This window comes from Botrytis byssoidea, assembly GCF_014898295.1.
Source record: "Botrytis byssoidea strain MUCL 94 chromosome Unknown BBYS_017, whole genome shotgun sequence".
Taxonomy (NCBI): domain Eukaryota; kingdom Fungi; phylum Ascomycota; class Leotiomycetes; order Helotiales; family Sclerotiniaceae; genus Botrytis; species Botrytis byssoidea.
This window is the reverse complement of record NW_024065858.1, coordinates 873,094-894,572: the sequence shown is the minus strand read 5'-3', so window position 1 is coordinate 894,572 and position 21,479 is coordinate 873,094. Positions and strand designations below refer to the sequence as shown.

General features: G+C 39.6%; 6 protein-coding genes across 6 annotated transcripts; all 6 read left to right on the top strand.

Annotated features, from left to right (window-relative positions):
• Positions 1–683: 683 nt before the first annotated feature.
• Positions 684–6,030, top strand: EAE97_008333 (uncharacterized protein; the record flags this gene model as incomplete). Its single annotated transcript, XM_038878847.1, has 2 exons — positions 684–4,305; positions 4,355–6,030. The coding sequence occupies 2 exons, from the start codon at positions 684–686 to the stop codon at positions 6,028–6,030; spliced, it is 5,298 nt and encodes a 1,765-aa protein (XP_038730527.1).
• A 6,226-nt stretch (positions 6,031–12,256) lies between these two features.
• Positions 12,257–14,368, top strand: EAE97_008332 (uncharacterized protein; the record flags this gene model as incomplete). The annotated part of the gene is made up of 5 exons (XM_038878846.1): positions 12,257–12,656; positions 12,736–13,018; positions 13,067–13,254; positions 13,280–13,548; positions 13,605–14,368. The coding sequence occupies 5 exons, from the start codon at positions 12,257–12,259 to the stop codon at positions 14,112–14,114; spliced, it is 1,650 nt and encodes a 549-aa protein (XP_038730526.1). The 3' UTR covers positions 14,115–14,368.
• A 261-nt stretch (positions 14,369–14,629) lies between these two features.
• EAE97_008331 (uncharacterized protein) lies at positions 14,630–15,231 on the top strand (the record flags this gene model as incomplete). Its single annotated transcript, XM_038878845.1, has 2 exons — positions 14,630–15,014; positions 15,062–15,231. The coding sequence occupies 2 exons, from the start codon at positions 14,630–14,632 to the stop codon at positions 15,229–15,231; spliced, it is 555 nt and encodes a 184-aa protein (XP_038730525.1).
• A 257-nt stretch (positions 15,232–15,488) lies between these two features.
• EAE97_008330 (uncharacterized protein) lies at positions 15,489–16,347 on the top strand (the record flags this gene model as incomplete). The annotated part of the gene is made up of 2 exons (XM_038878844.1): positions 15,489–15,680; positions 15,733–16,347. The coding sequence occupies 2 exons, from the start codon at positions 15,489–15,491 to the stop codon at positions 16,345–16,347; spliced, it is 807 nt and encodes a 268-aa protein (XP_038730524.1).
• A 712-nt stretch (positions 16,348–17,059) lies between these two features.
• On the top strand, positions 17,060–18,722 carry EAE97_008329 (uncharacterized protein; the record flags this gene model as incomplete). The annotated part of the gene is made up of 4 exons (XM_038878843.1): positions 17,060–17,644; positions 17,708–17,807; positions 17,860–18,095; positions 18,150–18,722. The coding sequence occupies 4 exons, from the start codon at positions 17,060–17,062 to the stop codon at positions 18,720–18,722; spliced, it is 1,494 nt and encodes a 497-aa protein (XP_038730523.1).
• A 379-nt stretch (positions 18,723–19,101) lies between these two features.
• On the top strand, positions 19,102–21,140 carry EAE97_008328 (uncharacterized protein; the record flags this gene model as incomplete). The annotated part of the gene is made up of 2 exons (XM_038878842.1): positions 19,102–19,577; positions 19,628–21,140. 2 exons carry the CDS (start codon positions 19,102–19,104, stop codon positions 21,138–21,140), a joined length of 1,989 nt encoding a protein of 662 aa, XP_038730522.1.
• Positions 21,141–21,479: the final 339 nt, after the last annotated feature.

Sequence of the window (21,479 nt, the reverse complement as noted above, 5' to 3'; positions counted from 1 at the left end):
CTTCCACACAGCTAGATCGCACAGGATTCGTTTCCTTGATAAAAAAAAAATATTGGGCTTCTATCGGCATCCATACATACCGTCCGTAGTCTGTGGGTCAAGGGCAAAGTGTTTGATGTACTCACAGCAACACCGAGGGAAAGGAAGTCAGTTTCAGCCTTTCCAAACGAATCTCAAGAATTGACCAGGGGGAAAATAGACTTTGGCGATAGAAGTGTGGGCAGTTGTTGGGTTCTCCAGATTCGTTCGTTCAGGATCTCGCAAAAAGGATTCACTGATTCACATACTTTTTTTCCCCATCTCAAAAGTGGTGCGTTGAAAGAATTCCATATTTCAACTGGCAAGTACATCCATCCAATCTTTTCCCCTCTCCCATGCTTCCTCATGAACAGGGCGATATTAGCTTGTACATTAGGCAAATAATCCTGTCAGTGTCGCAGAATTTAGTACAAATTCATGCTAACTATATTTGTCTGGTAGTAGTGCGACTTTGCGATCTGCCAGGATAATACTAATATTGGAACGACGCTCTCAACCTGGATTGACCAACCCTCGAACAATTGGCAAAGAGCATGATGTGAATGTTTACAATCCCTTGAGACATTGATGATTACAACAAGAGACTTTGGAGTATTGGGACAAGAAGAAAGTGTGAAGACAGTGCGATATAACGACAATCAATCATGTCATCATCTGGCAAGTCCTCCTTCTTCTCGAGGAATAAGAAGGATAAGAGGAACAACAGCGATGAAGGACGACAACTTTCGTCTGCGGGTGCAGGAAACAACGATGCAGCAAGTGGTCGAGGATCGCAATCTTCAAGGCATGCAAGAATGTCTTCTGTTGCCTCGGAAGACGCTCCCGGATCGCCTGTGACGGATTTGACGGGAATCAATACAATGGCTGGTGTTATCACTTCGATTCCCTATGATAGTGTTATGGCAGATGGCAGGTCGCCAATACCAGTGGATTATTTACCTAGGAGCGATCAAGTGCCTTTGAGGAGAGAACCACTTCCACATCACTTGAATATGAATGGAATGGATTTTCATCAATACCCCGCCTCAGATACAGCATCTATTAATGGCAGTTCACATCCTACGGGCCCTCGACCTCCACCGGTGGGAAGCAATGTAACAATGGCATCGACCGGAAATCGCACAACTCAATTACAGCATTGGGGTCCCAATCGAACGAGTATCGCGAGCACGGTAAATGGAAGTCACAATTCAAGATACGATTCTTATTCTACAAACCAGTCCTCGAATTATGGTGGCCGTATTTCCTTCGATCAGCAAAGCATAGATTCTATGACTGAAAGATCTAGCGTTCTCTCATCAGGGAGTTCTGCGAAAACGGCTTTACCAGGTTCCTACTCGAATGGTTCGTTATCGCCATCATATCAGCCAGGAGCAGGAAGAGATCAACGAATAACAAAATTGCCTCAACATCTGAGCGCAGGATATGGTTCGCCAGTCGCATCGCCAGACGGATTCAAACTCAACAAGCCCAACGACGACCGGGTTATCGAAGAACAATTCTTGTCACTGATGCAGAAAAGAGGATGGCACAACTTACCCGATCAAGCGCGCCGACAAATGATGGCTTATACTCCGGCGAAGAAGTGGACTTTAGTACATCAAGATCGCTTAACTGAATGGCAAGGAGAACAAAAAAGGCGAACGAATGCTCGGCAAACAGGTCAATATGGTTCTGCTATGGAAATGCTTCTAAATGCAGAGGAAGAAGGAACTCCGGAATGGTTTGTGAGGAAGGTTATGGACAACAGCATATCAGCGAAGCAATTACAAAGTCTGGCAGTCAGTCTTCGAACTCAACCAATTGGTTGGGTGAAAACCTTTGTGGAATGTCAGGGCCAGGTTGCTCTAACCAATGTACTTGGGAAAATCAACCGGCGACAAGCTCAAGGACCGACTGGGCCAGAAGGATCGATCAGTGACAAGGATTTGGATAGGGAATATGACATTTGCAAATGTTTGAAGGCTTTGATGAACAACAAATTCGGTGCCGATGATGCTTTGCAACATCAGCAAGTCATTGTGGCTTTGGCTACCTCATTGGTATCACCCAGGATTCCGACGAGGAGGGTCGCCAGTGAAGTGTTAACATTCTTGTGTCATTGGGCAGATGGACAAGGCCACTTGAAGGTCATTCAGGCTATGGACTATGTGAAAAATCAACAGGGTGAAAATGGACGGTTCGATGCATGGATGCGTGTTGTTGAAGTCACTGTTGATGGTCGTGGAAAAATGGGAAGTCTTGTGGGGGCTAGCGAGGAGGTCAGAAGTGGTGGTGCCGGCATGGAGAATTTGCTCATGGAATATGCTTTGACTACTATGTTCTTGATTAATATGGTAGTTGATGCTCCTGAGAGGGATTTGCAACTCCGTGTTCACATTAGAGCTCAATTCACAGCATGCGGTATCAAACGCATTCTGACGAAGATGGAGGGCTTCCAATACGATGTTCTTGACAAGCAAATCGAAAGATTTCGTACGAATGAAGCTATTGATTATGAGGATCTTCTCGAGCGCGAGAATAGCAGTATGAAGGATAGTATCGAAGGGGAAATCAAAGACCTTACTGACCCTGCTCAAATTGTGGATGCTATCATGCAGAAAGTTCAAGGCAGTAGAACTCAAGATTACTTCGTTTCTGCAATGCAACATCTTCTACTCATCAGGGATAGCGACAGTGAGGAACGATTGAGAATGTTTCAACTTGTGGATTCTATGCTTAGTTATGTTGCTATGGATAGGAGACTTCCTGACATGGACTTGAAGCAAAGTCTCAATTTCACAGTGCAGAGTCTTTTGGATAAATTACACACGGATTCTGAAGCTAGACAAGCACTAGATGAAGCACTCGAAGCCCGCCAGATTGCCGATTCGGCTATGGCTGAAAGAGATGAAATGAGGGCTAGAATTGAGCTTGGTGCAGACGGACTTGTAGGCAAACTTCAAAGACAATTGGATGAGCAAGCACAAATCATCGAGGTTCAGCGAAGACAGATAGACGCATTAAAGGGTGAGATGGAAAATATTCAAACGGTTCGTGCCAAGGAAGCTCAAAGAAATGAGCTTGAAACTAGAGAATTATACCTCATGCTGCGCGATGCACAAGATATCGCCGCATCCAACGCTTCAAAGGGTGGAGCTGGTTTGGGTGAGACAGATCCTTCACATATGAAGGGTATATTGGATCGTGAAAGACTTATGGATCGTCTTGAGATGCAAATTGAGAGACAAAAGACACAATATAAGCTTGAGGGCAGAGTCTGGGGTGACGCAGCCGGTCCTTCTGATCGTTTGAGAGCGCTCCGTGAAGAGATGGATGGTGTAGATCATGGATCAGACGGTGGTCTCGGAGTTCCTCCGGGAGATTACACTCATAGCATTCTTGGAAACGTAACGAGATCAGCCAAGATTCCTAGAAAGCCAATTGGCGCGGAAGAATTCTCGGATGTCTCTGAAACGGAGGAAGATGACGAAGGCATGGTTTATGAAAAGCCTCGTGTTGTCAAGCTAAGAAGACCAAAGCAATCGAAGGGCTACTTGGACGAGATGAGTTCTAAAGTCAAGCGTTATGATGCTAGCGATGATGAAGAGGATGATGGAATTACTACTGGGCCTTCACACCCAAGTCTCGAGTCCGATGGGCCAAAGACTCCTCACGACCAGAACTCTACAAAGACCGATGGGCCACCACAAGTGGCAGGTTTCAATGGACCTCCTCCACCTCCTCCACCTCCACCACCGCCTATGCCAGGGCAAGGTCCTCCTGGATTCAATGGACCACCGCCTCCACCACCTCCTCCCCCTCCTCCGGGTATGAATGCACCACTTGCACCAGGATTTGGTGGACCACCACCCCCACCTCCCCCTCCTCCTCCTCCTGGTATGCCTGGTATGGGGGGACCACCTCCCCCTCCACCACCTCCTCCGCCTGGAATGCCTGGAATGCCTGGCAAGATGAGTGGGCACTTTTTATCACAACCAGCCTACAATGCTGCACCAACACTTGGTATGGGTGTTGCAAGATCAAAGAAGAAGCTCAAGGTTATTCATTGGGAGAAGGTTGATACTCCTATGACCACTCATTGGGCTGCTCATGCACCTACAGCAGCGGAGAAAGAAGAGAAATATGCCGAACTTACCCGTAAGGGTGTTCTTGATGAAGTTGAGAAGCTGTTCTTGGCAAAGGAAATCAAACAAATTGGAAAGAGCAACAAGGCCAAGTCGGACAAGAAACAGATCATCTCAAGTGATTTGATGAGGACATTCCGTAAGTTTTATCCGCTCTATATCTCATATCCCAAGCTAACACATCATAGAAATCTCCCTTGCAAAATTCTCTACATTTCCCCCAGACAAAGTTGTTCAGATGATTATCCATTGCGACAAGGATGTCCTGGATAACCCTGTTGTGATGGACTTTTTGATTAGAGATGACATGTGTAACATTCCAGAAAACACGGCAAAGCTTATGGCACCATATAGTAAAGACTGGACTGGGCCTGATGCAAACAAGGAGAATCGCGAATCGGACCCGAACGAATTGACACGCGAAGATCAAATCTATCTACAAACGGCCTTCGAATTACGTCATTACTGGAAGTCAAGAATTAGAGCGCTTTCGCTTACTCGTACTTTTGAACAAGAATATGACGAGATATCTGACAAGCTCAAACAAGTCGTTGCAGTATCCGAATCATTACGAGACTCTGTATCCTTGATGAATGTCCTGGGTTTGATTCTTGACATTGGTAACTACATGAACGATTCTAACAAACAAGCGAGTGGTTTCAAATTGAGTTCCTTGGCACGATTGGGAATGGTTAAGGATGACAAGAATGAATCGACCTTCGCCGATCTCGTTGAACGTATTGTCCGAACGCAGTATTCAGAATGGGAAGGTTTCACTGATGATATCGGTGGGGTTGTCGCAGCTCAAAAGTTGAATGTGGAACAATTACAACAGGATGCCAGACGATATATTGACAACATCAAGAATGTTCAAATGTCACTTGATTCGGGTAACCTGAGTGATCCAAAGAAATTTCATCCACAGGATCGTGTTAGTCAAGTGGTTCAACGATCGATGAAGGATGCCAGAAGGAAGGCTGAACAGATGCAATTGTTCTTGGAGGAGATGATTCGAACTTATGATGATATCATGGTCTTCTATGGCGAAGATGCTGCTGATGAGAATGCAAGGAGAGAATTTTTCGCCAAGCTTGCAATTTTCGTAACCGAGTGGAAGAAATCGAAGGAAAAGAACATGATTTTGGAAGCCACAAGAAAGCGAAACGAGGAATCCATGAAACGAAAGCGAGCACAAATAAATGTTGGTGCCACAGCATCTGCTGGACCACCTTCACCAAGTTCCACAGGTGCTATGGATTCCTTACTGGAGAAATTGCGAGCTGCAGCACCACAAGCTCGTGATCAAAGAGATCGAAGAAGGAGGGCACGGTTGCAAAACCGTCATCAAGTTCGAGTTGCATCTGGTCAAAAGATTCCCGATCCGGATGAGATACCAGAGGCTGAAATGGGACTGAAGAGTCCTGAATCGGTTAGCACAGAAGGTTTATTGAGCCCCGACTTACCACCCCCTAGGGAAGTCGAAAATGAAACCGATGATGTTGCTGATAGAGCAGCGCAATTATTACAAGGCATGAGAGGAGCAGATGGGGGTGATGAAGGGGAGGGAGATGCTGCTAGAAGGGATAGTGCTAGAAGATCTAGGAGGAGAAACAACGCAGAGGAAGAAAGAAACGAGAGACGAAGACGTAGACAAAAAGCTGCAAGTACTTCCGAAGCTGCTATACCAGGGACAGAAGAAGAGCCGAGCACGGAGGAAAAGTTGAAGGAAACTACGATATTGGTACCGGGAGCACCGTTATCTGAGGATGGTGAGAAATTGCTTACGCCAACGATGATTGTGAGTCCGCCTGCGGATTCAGAAGTAGAGGGGTCTCCGCAGAAACCAATCGAATTGGATGATTGATAAAAATGTGGATGTTGAGGGACTGTAGATTATGGGGATAAAAATAGGGATGAGACGTGATATGAGAATTAAGGCCTTTTAATGTCTAGTACTACTTCAAAGAAGGATTCTTTTACGTCAAGATATTTCTTGTACCTTATTTTCTTGGCTGGTATGATGGGAGGATGGATGTGGGGAATGGCTTCATGTCCGCGGGATGGATGGATGGATGGAGGGAGGGAGGAAAATAAGGAATGAGGAAAGGGGGAAATGAGAAATAGGGGGATGGATGGAGGGGGAGTTTAAGAGAATTACTTACTTCGTTTCTGCATAGCGTGCGTGGTGAATGGTATCGGAACTCATTGATTTGATTGCCGGTTTGAGCTTGCTTTTTATACGCGTTGTGCAATAAAGTCGATTGGTGTCTGGGCGACTAGACGGATCAATGAATGGGATGTGTGAGAGTGGAATCATTGGAGAGGAGATAGTAAGTGGACTGTGTGGAGAAGAAGGATACATACCTATATTGTTTTAATTAATAACAATGAAACGATGGAAGAAGATCTTTATAATACTTTTTTTTGCTTGGTATCTGGTGCTGTGTGATTCGCTTTGTGTGGAATGTGAAATTGAAGGTTATGAGATGAGACAGGATGCCAGGAGGGTGTTGGGAAATGCAAGTGCAGATTCTTCTTTTTGGCAAATCCTTGAGGAGGAGTGGAGATATGAGAGGGAGGATTAGATAGGAGGCGGAAGGGCGTAAGGATATCTTTCGCTCATGGTTTTTATTTCCCCTCTTCCGGGGACGGAATTACTGGTCACTGGACTGGTGGGGAAAAGGTGCGTGCGTTGGTCGGTTGTAATGTTTTGGAGATGTTTTGAGGGTTGGGGTTGTGTTTATTTGTATCATTCAACGGTCTGAGGAATATATTGGGGCTTTGTGGGCTTGAGGGGGTTCTGTTCTGGTGCTTGAGGGGGGAGAGGGGGAGATGTTGGGGGGGGGATGATGGAGTGCTGGGGTACTGGGGTATCACTTAAGGAGAGGTATGGGATTGTTGATTTAGTGTGCGTATATTGCTATGCTATGGGTTTGGTGGATATATTTTAAAAATAGCATATCCATGCCTAGTATCCTAGTATAAAGAAATGTCTTAGGTATTGAATGTCAAATCTCTACTGCAGTTAGTAAAGTTGGTCGGATATACTGATTAGGTAGGTAGGTAGACTGGTGAATATTTATCATTCTATCTATGTAGTTGAAGTTGAATTGTGGGCTTGGAATGTATGGTATTTGGTGGATGGATGGTTTTGATGGGATGGGGATGGGATGGTTGGTTGGTTGGTTGGTTTTTTATGGGATGAGATGGGATGGGATGGGGGGCGATTATCGTGTGGTGTGATATAATTAATATTCGGAATGGAATGTATTTTTTGAGGATATACTATGATGTTCTGTGAAAATGGTCTTGCTTTAGGTTTGATGGATGATGGATGGAAGATTTAGTAGAATTTTTGGATTTTGTTTTAGATTTGGAAAGGTTGGGATGTTATGTTATGTTTTTGTTTGTTAGCTTGTTAGTTTGTTAGTTTGTTAGTTGGTCAGTTCTAGGTGGATGGGTTTATGTGATGTGATGTGACGTGGTTCTTGTGGTGCGGAATGAGGGTTGGGTTATTGTTGGAGAATTAGTATAATTCTTGTGGTGCGGAGGTATGGGAGTCGGGGACTGGGGGCTGGTATTCATTAGCATTGGTGATAGCACTGATGTGTAGGTATGCATGTGTATATATATCAGAGCTCTCCAGCTTACCCTCGCAGATATCTATCAGGTGGCTTGTAGCTGATTGACTGATTGACTTTTCTCCGGATGCCCTTGGATTCAAGTCTATGATTCCCGCGGATGGTGTGAAGAGTTGTAGTTGGAAGAGTCGCTGGGAATGGTATCATATTGGTATCATAAGATGGGTTGATAGGTGCATAGGTGCATAGTTGAAAAGGGGGCTGGATGTGATTTTATGGTGGGCTTTCATATGGAGGGGATCTTGGATCGCTAATGGGAGGCGGGGTCGGGATTTTAATTGGTGATTGTGTCGAAGACTTGTGGAGCTGGGAGGGGAATGATTTGGTGTACGGAGGTTGGATGGGATATTTGGGGTTGTTGTATTAGTTTCGTGGTGTTGAGGGGGGTGGAGGAGAGGTGTTGCAGGGTGAAGAGATTGGTGAAAAGGGTATATGCGCGGTGTTTTAAGGGAAAGGGGGGATTTCATTGATGTTCGAAGGCAGTTTCAGCAGTAGCGTCATGTGATTCAGGAAAGTTCAGGAGTGATACTGCAGAGTAGAAAGATCTGGAGGAAGGAAAACCATGCCTAGAGTTCAGGGGAAATAGTCAATCCCATTATTGGTCAAAAGCAAGCTCAGCAGCAGTATCATATTATTGAGGAATTTATAGAAGCAATGCTGAAGACAGGCGAGAGACGGAGAAGATGGAAGATCTGTCGGAAATTTTGAGAAAAAGATCGTGATCGTCGAGGAAGTCAAGGAGTCTGGAGACAGATAATAGGACCCGGAGATTTCTTGCTGCAAGTCTGAACCTCGTTCGTTCAGTGAAGGATCGTGTGTTTTCTAGAGATGACATGTAGATGGGAATGGTTACAAAGAGAATCAAGCTCGAAGTTTCGAGAGAATTTATTTGTGTACAAAGTGAAGAGACAGTTGATAGAAATATAATTCTATTTTGGATTATGGATTATATTTGTATATTTAATATAATAAAAGATAATAATCAATTTATTATAATGTAGTTTAACACCGAGTAGCTCATATCACCAAGTAGCTCATTTTCACCTCAATTTATATTTTCAAACTCATATTATTCAATAATAATTGAATCAATTAATTGAAACTATTAAAAATCTAATAATCTAGAATCTATTATATTATTTTGATAGATTCTTATATTATATTCTGTTTTTCTATATTTATTATAATATTAATTAAAAAATATTTCTTTATTAGAATTTCTTTCTTTTTGATATTTATTATATTAAATTTAAATATCAATCTTTTATTAAAATAATATATTAAAAATCTCTTATTTAATAAATATTCCTTTTTAATATAATTAAGTTTTTTTATATATCAATATTTATTTAATACTTTATTTATTATTTGAAGTATATAATTTTCTATATTTAAAAATGTATTTTTATAAGCTAATTTCTTTATATTTTTAGTTAAAGTTAATATAGTTTTGAATATAGGTATAAAAGAGCTTAATTGATAATAAGTTATTTGAGATTTAATTAATATTAATTAAAAAAGAGTTTTAATTAAATTATAAAGGATTTGAAAAATCTATTAATCTAAATTGAAAGAAGAGGGGGTAAATATACAAATTCGAATATCTAATTTTGAAAATATAATTTCAAAATTAAATAGAATTAAATCTATTCCTCAAAACTCTATTTTTATATTCTAAAAGATAATTGATTCTTGATATATAATTTTGAAAATTATAAAGAATTTAATTTTTGAAATATAATTAATATATATCTTAATAAATTCATTGATTTGAATACTATATAAATATTTCAGATTATCAAAATAATCAATATCAAATAATTGAATTAAATAATTTAAATATAATAATAAATTTAGATATATAATATTATTCTTTTTATAATATACTTGAAAAACTATTGATTTATAGTTTTTATATTCATTTAATATTAATATTTGATATTTACTTTTTTTTCGATTTTTAATATATTTATCAAAATATTTCAATTATTTTAAATTTATTTATTATTTATTTATTTATTAAATATAAATTTAATAATTTATTTTATAGGAAAACCGATTTCGATATATTAATTAAAAAAATGAATCTATTCTTAAATTATTAGAAATAGGGGAATAGTTTTATCCTTCATATTTCCATATATTATTATTATAGTTCATTCTTAATTACCTAATTGTACTAATTTATTTCTATTATGTTTTTTAATATTAATAATAATTATTATTATATATATAATCTCTATTATAAAGCTTATTTTATCGAAATTATAGAAATTATTATTCAAAATATTATATTTCGCTTATATATTTACAATTAATTGAAACCATTTTTTAATAAGCTTAAAATCTTTATAAAAAACTCTTTGAAAGTTATAAATATAATTAAAACATATCTTTAATTCAATTCAATATTTTACAAATCAATATATCTAAAGCTTCCTAATATATTTTGTATTTTTCAATTTAAAAATATAATTTGTTATATTTTTTATATTCTTTAATTTAAATAAAAATCCTTTTGAATTTATATTAAATATATATTAAATAATTATCTTTTCTTTTAATTCTATAATTTTATAATTATTAGTTTGAGTTTTTATATAAAGAGGTAAATCTTTTATTTTATATTGAAAAATTATATAAAGGATATTATAGAATATAATAACTTTTTGAATATTTAGTTTTTTATTTTTATAAATAGTTTCAATAATAAGGAGTATACAAACTTTTTGATTATTCGAATTTATTATAGATTATTAATAAAACATATATTGAAAGAAAAAGATGTAAATTGAGATGAAAGTGAGCCACTCGGTGATATGGGCCACTCGGTGTTAAACTACGTTAATTATTTATTTCAAATCCTATAACGTGTTTTATCACCGAGTGGACCATATCACCAAATGGATTACTTAATTTATATACAAAATTCGTTTATGTGTAACCGTGCACTTTTTTTATTTATCAATAGAATTTTTTAAAAATTGGATATATAAAATTTAATTATAAAGGTATTATAAAAATCTAATTTTTTTCCTAAAATTCGAATTAATATAAGAATTATTATAGAAATAGTTTTTTTGTAATGAAAATCATAACATTTTCAATTTTTTATCAAATATAATAGAAATATTTATATAAAAACTAGATTTCTAAGAAACTAAACTTTTATTATTATTTTAAATTCTTTTACTTTTCGAAAATAATAATTAGTTATTAAAATAAGAATATTTAAAAATTGCTAATTTTGATGTATTTTCAAATAATCTGCTTGATGATATGATCCACTCGGTGATAAAACACGTTAGCTTTATAATTAATATTCTATTCTTTTTTCCCTTTTTTATTATTTTTAATTTTTTTTACTTTTATATTTTTGATTTATATAATATTATTAATAATTTTAATAAATTTTGCAATTGCTTTGTTTGATTTATTCTTTTAACAGATTTGATAGGCTGAGTTTTTTCTAACAATTCTTTTATTGTTTGAGATTCTTGAACTATTGCTAATCTTCTATGATAATCGAAGTTTCGAGAGAATTTGTTTGTGTACAGAGTGAAGAGGCAGTTAATAGAAATATGATTCTATTTTGGATTATAAATTATGTTTGTATATTTAATATAATAAAAAATAATAATTAATTTATTATAATTATTTATTTCAAATCTTATAGTTTTGTAGTCAATATTCTATTCTTTTTTCCCTTTTTTATTATTTTCAATTTCTTTTGCTTTTATATTTTTGATTTATGTAATATTATTGAGAATTTTAATAAATCTTGTAACGTGGTTTATCAGCATATAGCTCATATCAGCATGTGGCCCACTTCATTTTATATACAAAATTCGTCTATGTGTAACCGTGCACTTTCTTTATTAGTCGATAGAATTTCTCAAAAATTTATTATATAAAACCTTATTTTTCAAATATTTCAAAAATCTAATTTTTTTTCAAAATTCTAATATTTATCAAAGTTATTAAAGAAAAAGAGATTTTGTAATGCAAAGTGTGACAATTTCGAGCTAAAATAAATTATTTAAAAAAGAAATCTAAATATTATAAATGTTCCATTTTTATTATGATTTTTTATGATTTTTTCTTTCAAAATAATGATTAGTTATTAAAATATAAATATTAAAAAAACCTCGATTTTAGTGCATTTTCGAAGTGGGCCACATGCTGATATGGGCCACATGCTGATAAACCACGTTAACTACTTTGTTTTATTTACTCTTCTGATAGATTTGGTAGGTTAAATCTTTTCTAACAATTCTTTTGTTGTTTGAAACTCTTGAACTGTTGTTAACCTTTTACGATAATCAGCTTTCCATATTTCCAGGCCTTTTGTCCCGAATATTCGAATTATCATCATTTCGCAATACAAAGCTTTCAATCTTCGACATTTCAGTTCTCAATTTTCATGAACACACAGAAGATTCGCTCATCATGGCTATTTTGAAAACAGAATTAGGTGAGGTCGAGGTTCGAATCAAGAGATACCCGGACGACACATATTATGATGAATACATCAAAGTTGAAGGCAAGGAAAAAAGCACTGATATTGAGCGAGAGAGGTATATTGTTGCAGAGCCTGACACCACTTTCTACATTGAAGTCACCTTGAAGGAGGGGTTCAAAATCGGCAAATACAGCTCCATTGGTGCCTTTGTACACTTGCCCGACAGGGATGATTCTATCTCCTCAATTGCCCTTCTATCGAGGCACGTTGTAGAATCAAACAGAAACGTAAAAATAGATCACATTCAAAAGATGCAGTATGCTGATGTAGAAATTGACGGTCAGAAAATGCTTGGTGCAAGATTTGCGTTCAGGAAAATAGAAATCGGTCAGTTAAGGATCAAATATCATGATTGACTAATACCTAAAGGTTGGTGTGACAAACAAGAGACTTTCCGAAGAAACAGATCTCATGGGTATCAAGCCGGATCATCTTATGTCATTCGCTGTGAAGCTATATTTCATCGAAAGTTTTACCACTAGACTCTCTGACAATGAGTACAAGAAGGCGCTATCAGACTGGGAGAAAGCATGTTCAGAGATTCGGTTCCCAAGCTTGAATCAGATGAAGCTCAATGCTAAGCTTGGGTCCAAGACCAAAAAGAATCAGCTAGACACCAAGAATATCTGGGACGTAAAGAAGATTGACCAAGATAGCTACCAGAAGCATGGAATTAGCTCTGCTATTGGGTAAGTATAGTTTTTCACTGTTCATATAATAAAAGCTTATATGTATAGTTTTGTTGGTGGCAAACCAAAGGCTCCTCGGAAGGAAACGACTGTAAATTCTATTTACAAGTCGGACCCCATTACTCTCCCAAAAAGCCGGACCGTACGACCACCACTTATTACTCTACTGAAGCCTCTGGAACATTTACTTTTCATGGTAGAACCGCAGGTCAACCCCTCTAGCAGCCATAACACTGGTATATCCGCTGAAATGTCGTACAGAATTCTTGGAGCAAGTGGGCATCGTCAAATATCCTCCACCGCTTCACCATTACTCCTGGGGCGTCTTAAATGACAATGAAAGAAAGACCGCTTTGAGTGAGTTGCAAGAATTGAGCAAGAAACAATGGCATGAAGATCGAGAAAAAGAATCTGGTATGGTGCTTCCCCTGGTTCGTAGCAGAGTTAAGGCAGAGGAACATCCATGGGAATGGCGCCATTGGGACAAAATGTACGCTGCTGAGAAACAAAAGGCGTTTGAGAGTCTTCAGGTTCGTTTCAAGTCGTCGATATCAATGCAGGGGAGGTTATTGACAAACTATACTAGAAGAAAAAGAAAGACCGTGAGCGAGGTATCGTCCAGCGTGAGTATAAAAACATTATGGGCAAAATCATTTCTTTAGACGGAGAAGACGATGAGCTTTCCACAAATCCTCTCGAAAGGAGTAGATACAACACACAAAAAGAGAGAGCTAAGTCTGGTAAAGAAGGCGTACGCATCAAGTGCGAAGAGATACAACGTGCTATGGCGAACTCCTCAGATGGGCAACGGCTCACAACTGTAGATATCATCAAGCAGAAAACGCCCATTGTTGATGACGACGATGATTCAATCATCATCGTCTCTGAGACCAAGAATCCAATTTTAAGCCTAGCTGCGAAGGAAAAGGAGATTGCACTTGCGGACGAGGAGTTGAGAAAGGAAGAGGCAGCACTTGAGAAACCGAAGGAAGATATTCCGCAAGAAGAGAGAGTTATCAAAATGAAGCGGGAGCGTGATGCTTTGCAGGAGAGAATTGATGCAGCGAGATCTAAGAAGCGAATCAAGACGGAATGATTCAAACGTCTACCTCTTAATGATCACACGTTGTGGGATCTCATCTGGTCGGCGATGAACAGTTTTTATAGGTTGAATACAATTTCGTAGGGGAAGGTTCCAATATACTTACCAGTTTTTCTTTCATTGATAGCATACTTAAAACTCTCTATACCTTATTAGTACTTGATCAGTGGCAATGCAGAGGCTCAATCTTTACTATTTCACCAGCGAGTGAAGTGCATAATATGAATTAGCATATGATATTCTTATACTGCACACAATAATTTGTAATTAAACTACCTAGGTAGCTAGACGGCATTCGTTATGATCATTCACTTCAAGTCCCGTGACTCTTTTCTATTGTTGCTAATTTTTATATATCACAATCAGTCTTCACGCTTTGCGAGTTTCCAGACTGAAAAGACCTCAGCATATTTCCGAATTAAGAATTGCATTTATCCGTCTTCAATAAAGCTCTCAAGTATCACGAACACGAATTTAAAAACTTAAAAACGTCGCTCATCACGGCTATCATGTCTGGTATAGAGGGCGAGATCGAAGTACATGTTAAAAAGCATCCAGGTAAATATTATGACGAATACGCCAAACTCGAACCCAGTGGAGGGTCTCCCAATCCGCATGATGAAAGATATATTATGGCAGAGCCTAAAGCTTCGTATTATATCGAAGTCACCTTAAAGGAGGGGTTTGATTTTGGCAAATACGATCTGATTCAAGCCAAGATGTGTATGGACGGCGAGGAAGTTTCTTATGCTGAATTTAAGACGCCTCTTCATGGAATCAATAAAACAAAAACGGAAAAAGATCTTGTCCAAACGATTCGGTACGCTAATGTGGAGATTCATAGAAGACCGCGAGGCTCAAAGTTTGTGTTTAGGAATGTGGAGATGGAGACAGGTAAATGGATAATTGCACGTATGATCATTCTAAGCTTACAATGACAGATGAAGAACAGCCCAGTGAGACTGGAGCTGTAGATACACTTCCAAAAAGCATTTCAGCTTTCCAAATTGACGTTGTCTTCTTTGAGAGCTTTATGGTCACATTATCTAACGACGAGTACAAAGAAGTGGTAATAAGCTGGCAAAAGAATTGCGCTAGACTTTTTTTCTGAGTCTCATAACTCCAATGCGTCTCCAAACCTTACGTTGCCTAGAAAGCCAGACCGCACTAGGAAAGACTGGCGATGTGTGCATTGCATGGAGGGGTTTCAATTCTTTCCGCGACCTACTGGTATTTACGCGTTCTGGAGAGATCGATATCTCATCACTGACATAATGTGCAGATTTTTTTGAAAATGATAACATCGTCAAATACCCAGTATTACTACACGTTTATGAATGAAACGCCCTAAAGAGAGAAGAGAGAAAGATGGCAATTGCGCGCCTTCAAGATTTGGAAAAAGCTCATTGGGAGGCCATCAAGGGAAACGAAGTCGGGCAAAATTTTGGATCCAAAGTCAACCGACGTAAAACTCATCCTACAAAAAATCTGCCTAAAGAATGGCGTGCGTGGTATAAAATGTATGGTACCGAGCAACGCGAAACATTCGATATTCTTCAGGTATTTCCAAATCTATGCATACAGAAGACATGGCGCTAACAAATATTATCAGGAACGAAGAAAAGCCCGTGAACGAGGCGAAAAAAACTTTCAGTATACATCTAGGGGTGGCGATGTCATGTTATTTAATGGAGAAGATGAGCCCGCTGAGTTAGGAGGGGTACCGGAGAAAGCTTTGCCTATTCAAATATCTGCCGGACGAGAAGCACGAGCATCCTCAAACTTGCCATCAGGCGCAAACAGACTAGAGTCAGTAGGCGCTCTGCCATACGGTATGAGAGCAGATCCTACGATAGATGTGGGATCCTATCCGCTACCGTATACGATGGTAGACAGGGTGGAAGGCATGGGAGTAGCAGCTCCACCAAATTCGAGACCAATTCCGGCAATAGATTCGCCAGTGGTCATTTCAGTCGAGTCTATTGCAGAGTCTAATCACTCCAACATCACTACACCACGCAGAAATAAGGCAGTGACTCCGGGAGTCGAAGTTAAGCTCGAAAGCATTCGTGATAGCTTGATCAGCCAGATTGATGGACTCAATTCCCAAGTAGCTGCTTCTCAAGCTTCCGCTACAGGCGTCAAGACCGAACCAATCGATATTATCTCACTTTATTCAGACGATGAAATTATGTTTATATCGAGACCAAAGTTTTCAAAACTGTAAGACATTCTGAGCCCGTACGAGCTACGAAACCACTAGTTGGAAATCTGGATGAAGATTTACAGGCATTGAAAGAGTTGCAAAAGTTGAGGGAGGAAAAAGAAAAGCTTCAGAGAGATATTGAGTTGTTGGAAAAGAAAAGAAAGATGGATGAAATCACAAAAAAGATCGAGGATGCAGAGGCGAAGACTAAGAGAATCAAGATGGAGTAGATGACTTTTATTTCGTGTTTGTTTCTATGGACATACGGATCATTTCTAGAATTTGGGATGCGATGATGTACGAAGCTGTTGATGTGGAAGGCGGTTATGTTGATTTCGTGCTGGACTCAGCCTATTGTATCATAACTTCTTGGTTGTCAAGTAAGATAGCATAGTAGTAATAGCAGAGGTAAAACGATACTCAACCATTGAATTGACGGAGATGGATTCGTGCAGTTGTCGTGAGTTTATAGCACGTGAGTGATATTTTCAGAAAAGGAATCGCACAAGCTTTCTTTTTGCTTTCCATGTTACAGCATGTAAGCCTGAGATCAACTGTGTTTTTTCGCGTTCACTTCTACTTCCTTATATTTCTCCTCTTGACCTGTAAACCTTTTACTTTACCGGGTACTAATGAGATACGCCAAGCCAATTCTTCCATCTTCCGCAAAGATACTCGACGTTCTTTCAATCAACAACAACAATAACAAAAATCGCGCATCAAAAGTCCCATCATGGCTATTCTCACAGAGGAGGGCAATGAGTATGAAGTGAAGATCATCGATTGTGCAACAAACCAACCATTCAAAGAATATGTTAAGCTGGGAGATCTAGAAAGTCATGGTGATTCGAAATGCGAGCGTTATATTGTCGCGCGGCCGGGTGCCAAGTTCAAGATCGAAGTCACCCTGATGTCAGGATTCTGCTTCGAACCTTTCCAACAGGTTCAAGCTCACTTGTGCTTGGGGAGTTCAGGCGATAGGCGTGCGGCGTACATCTTTAGAAAAGATAAACCAGAAATTAATGGCATTAGTAAGGGTTACAAGGGATTCATCGAGTGCGTCAACATGGCAAGATATGGTGAGGATATCGTCGGCGCACCTTTCATCTTTTCTTCTCTTGACGTCGACGAAGATCTCTCGAATGAGACTGATGTCATCGGCCTTGATCCAGCCGATATTGGCCATTTTTCTGTCGGACTTTATCGTCGAACTATGGAGAAAGAGAAGATCAAAACATCAACAAGAAATTCAACAAAACCTTCAACACATCTATGGCATGCAAAAAAAGTGGACCAGTTGAACTTCAAAAAATATGGAGTGACTAGTTCTATTGAGTAAATCCCATACCATCAGTTTCAATGATATATCTGACGTTTTAAGGTTGGGTCAAAACAAGACCCGACTGTTGGCCTACATTTATACGACTTTGCTTCCACCAGGTTGACAGTTCTCAATTTCCAATATATGTACCGCACTTCCGGTAAATTTAGTTCCATCCTCGACCCTTTATCTTTCCTGACTTGGAGTGTTAGAATTTCTAGATCATTTGTACATCGTTCCATATCCGCCATCGCTTTACTATACCCCCTGGAAGTCACTTGCAACTACGGAGCGGCAATGTTCCCTGAAAGAACTACAGAGTCTGAGCAAAGTTCAAGTACAATTGGCTGTCAATCAGAATTTGGTATATGCCAGGGAGCCCAGAGAATGGCGCACTTGGAATAATATGCAGCCATCAGAGAGGCAGAGTGCTTTTATGATGCTGCAGGTGTGTGGGCATTGCAATCCAGTACATAGTCGTATCTGACATGTGCAAATCTAGAAAGATCAAAAGGCTTTTGAAAGAGGAGAGTTCAAACAACAAATGTCTTGTGTGCCTGCTAAGAAAATCATTGTTCTCGACGATGATGGCACTGCCCCGCAACCTTCCCATCCTAGGGCACTAGCAAAAATCAAACGTGAAGCTCAAGGTCCGCCAAACGCGACCAAGCAGGAAATTAAAACCTCATACGGAGTTTTAACACAAAGACCCGGCCCCAATATGACTCAGAACTGTAAGATAAAGAAGGAGCATGTTGATCGAGACCATGTAGATCTGTCCGCTGAAGAGCCGTTGGCGAAGAGACGAAAGATCAAGCAGGAGCCAATGGATATGAATGTGGTTAACAATGTTAAGAACCAGCAAGAACCAATGGATCTTGATACACTAGATGAGATGGCTATAGTCCTCAAGACGCAAGCAACAATAAAGTATGATCTAACGGAGCTCGAAGATGCTATAATCCTCCCGGAATCATCGACGCCAAGAGCTGATCTTGAGGAATCAGATTATTTGGAGATGGCGGAAGAAGTATTGCGACAGACTGCTGATGAGTTCGTGCGAATTAGAGGATAGGAGAGGAATCATAACTACCATCACGCAGATGTTGTGTAGAGACAGATGTTCGGAAGCTGGTAGCTCTCCAATTCTACAAAATGATTTAAGGCGGAGCAAGATCGGTAGACAGGACAGGGTGTGCGTTTAGTGATTGAGTTTAGCCTGCATGCACTTCCCCCACCTCAATTTATCCCCGGACGACCGCGTCCCACTCAACGCGATGCAATACACTCAATGTAGTAGATATTTGCTGTCGGCATATCATTCTTACGAGGTAAATATGTCATAGTACAACTTACATATCAGGTTGTAGGTATTTTCCTTCTTCCTCTGATTTTACATCTCAAGCTTGGCTTGCTGTGGACTCAAATTCACATTCGCGTCAATATCCTTCATCATGACATCCCCGAAACAATTAACATTAGGATACAACACCAAACATCCATTCTCCCTCATTTCAATCAATGATCGAACATCTGTTCAAAATCTCCTCAAAGCCCTCCTTGATCCACTGGAACCCCATTTCTCCCCGCAAAAAGCTTTAATCCGTGTACCTGGTTCCACTGCTGTCCGTTTCGATGCGCGTGCTGCTGAGATTGAAGGATTTTGTCGACCATTATGGGGATTAAGTTCACTTCTAGCTGGGGGAGGAGTATATGAAGGGACGGAATGGTGGATTGAGGGATTGAAAAAAGGTACTGATCCTGAGAATGAGGAATATTGGGGAGAGCCCAGAGATAATGATCAAAGAATGGTGGAGATGTGTCCTTTGGGATTTGCATTGGCTGTTGCGCCGGTATTCTGGGAGAGATTGAGTGAGAAGGAGAGAGGGAATGTGGAGACGTGGTTGGGAAATTCAATTAATAGTAAGAAGTAAGTTTTGATGAAAATGAGAACCAAGGCAAAGTATTGACCAGTTCTAGCATGCCGAATACAAATTGGTTGTGGTTTCGAGTCTTTGCAAATCTAGGATTGAAGAAGAATGGAGGGAAATTTTCTCAGGAGAAGATCGAGCAAGATATTGTTCATTTGAATTCTTTCTTCCGAGGAGCAGGATGGTCAAATGATGGACCTGAGGGGATTTGGCAACAAGATTATTACAGTGGAAGCTTTGCTATACAGTTCCTTCAACTATTATATGCGAAGTTGGCAGGTGACGAGGATCGGGAGAAGGCTGCAGAGTTCAAGAAACGAGCTCAAGATTATGCGTTAGACTTCATTCATTATTTCGATGAAGAAGGAAGAGCAACGCCATTTGGAAGAAGTGTCGGATACCGATTCGCCATGTCTTCATTCTGGGGTGCTTTGGCATATGCTGATGTTGAATTGCCAGAACCATTGACATGGGGTATTGTCAAGGGATTGCTATTGAGAAATCTCAGATGGTGGCAAACTCAAGATCAAATATGGAGTCCTACTGGAACCTTGACTGTGGGATATTCTTTCCCAAACATGTTCATGTCGGAGAATTATAATTCACCAGGAAGTCCATATTGGGCATGTTTGGCATTCATTTGTTTGGCTGTTTCCCAGGATCACCCATTCTGGACGTCTGAGGAAGAACCGTACCCGACAAGCTTGCTCCCAGCCATCAAGGCTTTGAAACATCCTGGGCATATTATCAGCTACCTCGGAGGTCACAAGATGATACTTTCGTCAGGTCAAGCATGTTCATATCCTATGAGAGGAACCCATGCAAAATACGGATCTTTTGCGTATAGTAGTGTATATGGCTATTCTGTGCCTACAGGTTGCTTTTCCCTGGAACAGTTTGCATTGGCTTCACAGCTTGGTCTGTCTGATGATAGAGGTGAAGTTTGGAAAACCCGCCGAATTTGTGAGACAGCAGTCATTGAGACACACGATAAACAATCGGTATTAAAGTCTATCTGGAAACCATTCCCAGATGTCACCATCAAGACTTATCTCATACCTCCCGTCGACGAAACTCCAAACTGGCATCTTCGGGTTCATAAGATAGAAGCTGGAAGGGAAATAATGACAGCAGATGGCGCATTCGCAATTTATAACGAACGAAAATCAGATAGTCGCTCCCTTGATCTTTATGACTCGGCCAAAAATGAAGGTACACTTCCCAAGATCATTGGAAACTACGATCTCAACACACCTGAAGGTAGTTCGCCAGGCTCAGTCGGTGCTTTCGCTGTTTCGAAAGGGGCGGTTGGAATAGCTGCACTCGAAGGTGATGGTGAAAGTAGTCGCACGGCGATGCTCGTTAATGCCGACCCAAATTCTAACTTGGTTGAAAGTCGTACCGTGATACCTACATTACAGATCACGTTGAAAAAGGGAACTGTGGCTTGGTTTGTGACTGGTATATATGCTAAGCCCTCTGGGGAAGCAGAGAACTATCTTGATGGGTGGGAAAATAAACCTGTCGTTCCCGGGTGGCTGATGAATGAGATGAAAGATTGAGTGAGTTATCATTTGGTAGGTTTTATAGACGATGAGATATTCTAGGTACTTATTTGTTTCCAAGACATGTATGCCTAGACCTACTCGACTCAATCAGAAAATAGTGTGACATAGCACAACCTTATCTATCACCTCAACTCGCGTGAACCATATTCACATTTTACAGGCGATCTGCACACATATAAGTGATTTGACATTTGATGCGTGGCGCTTCAAGCCAAGCTCTTATGCCTTCTACTCGAACGTCCTTCTTGTTTGGGATTGCTGGATAAATATCCTTCCAGGTTCTTATGATTGACACCCCCTGTTCAACACAACAAGATCATCCATCCTTCTGTA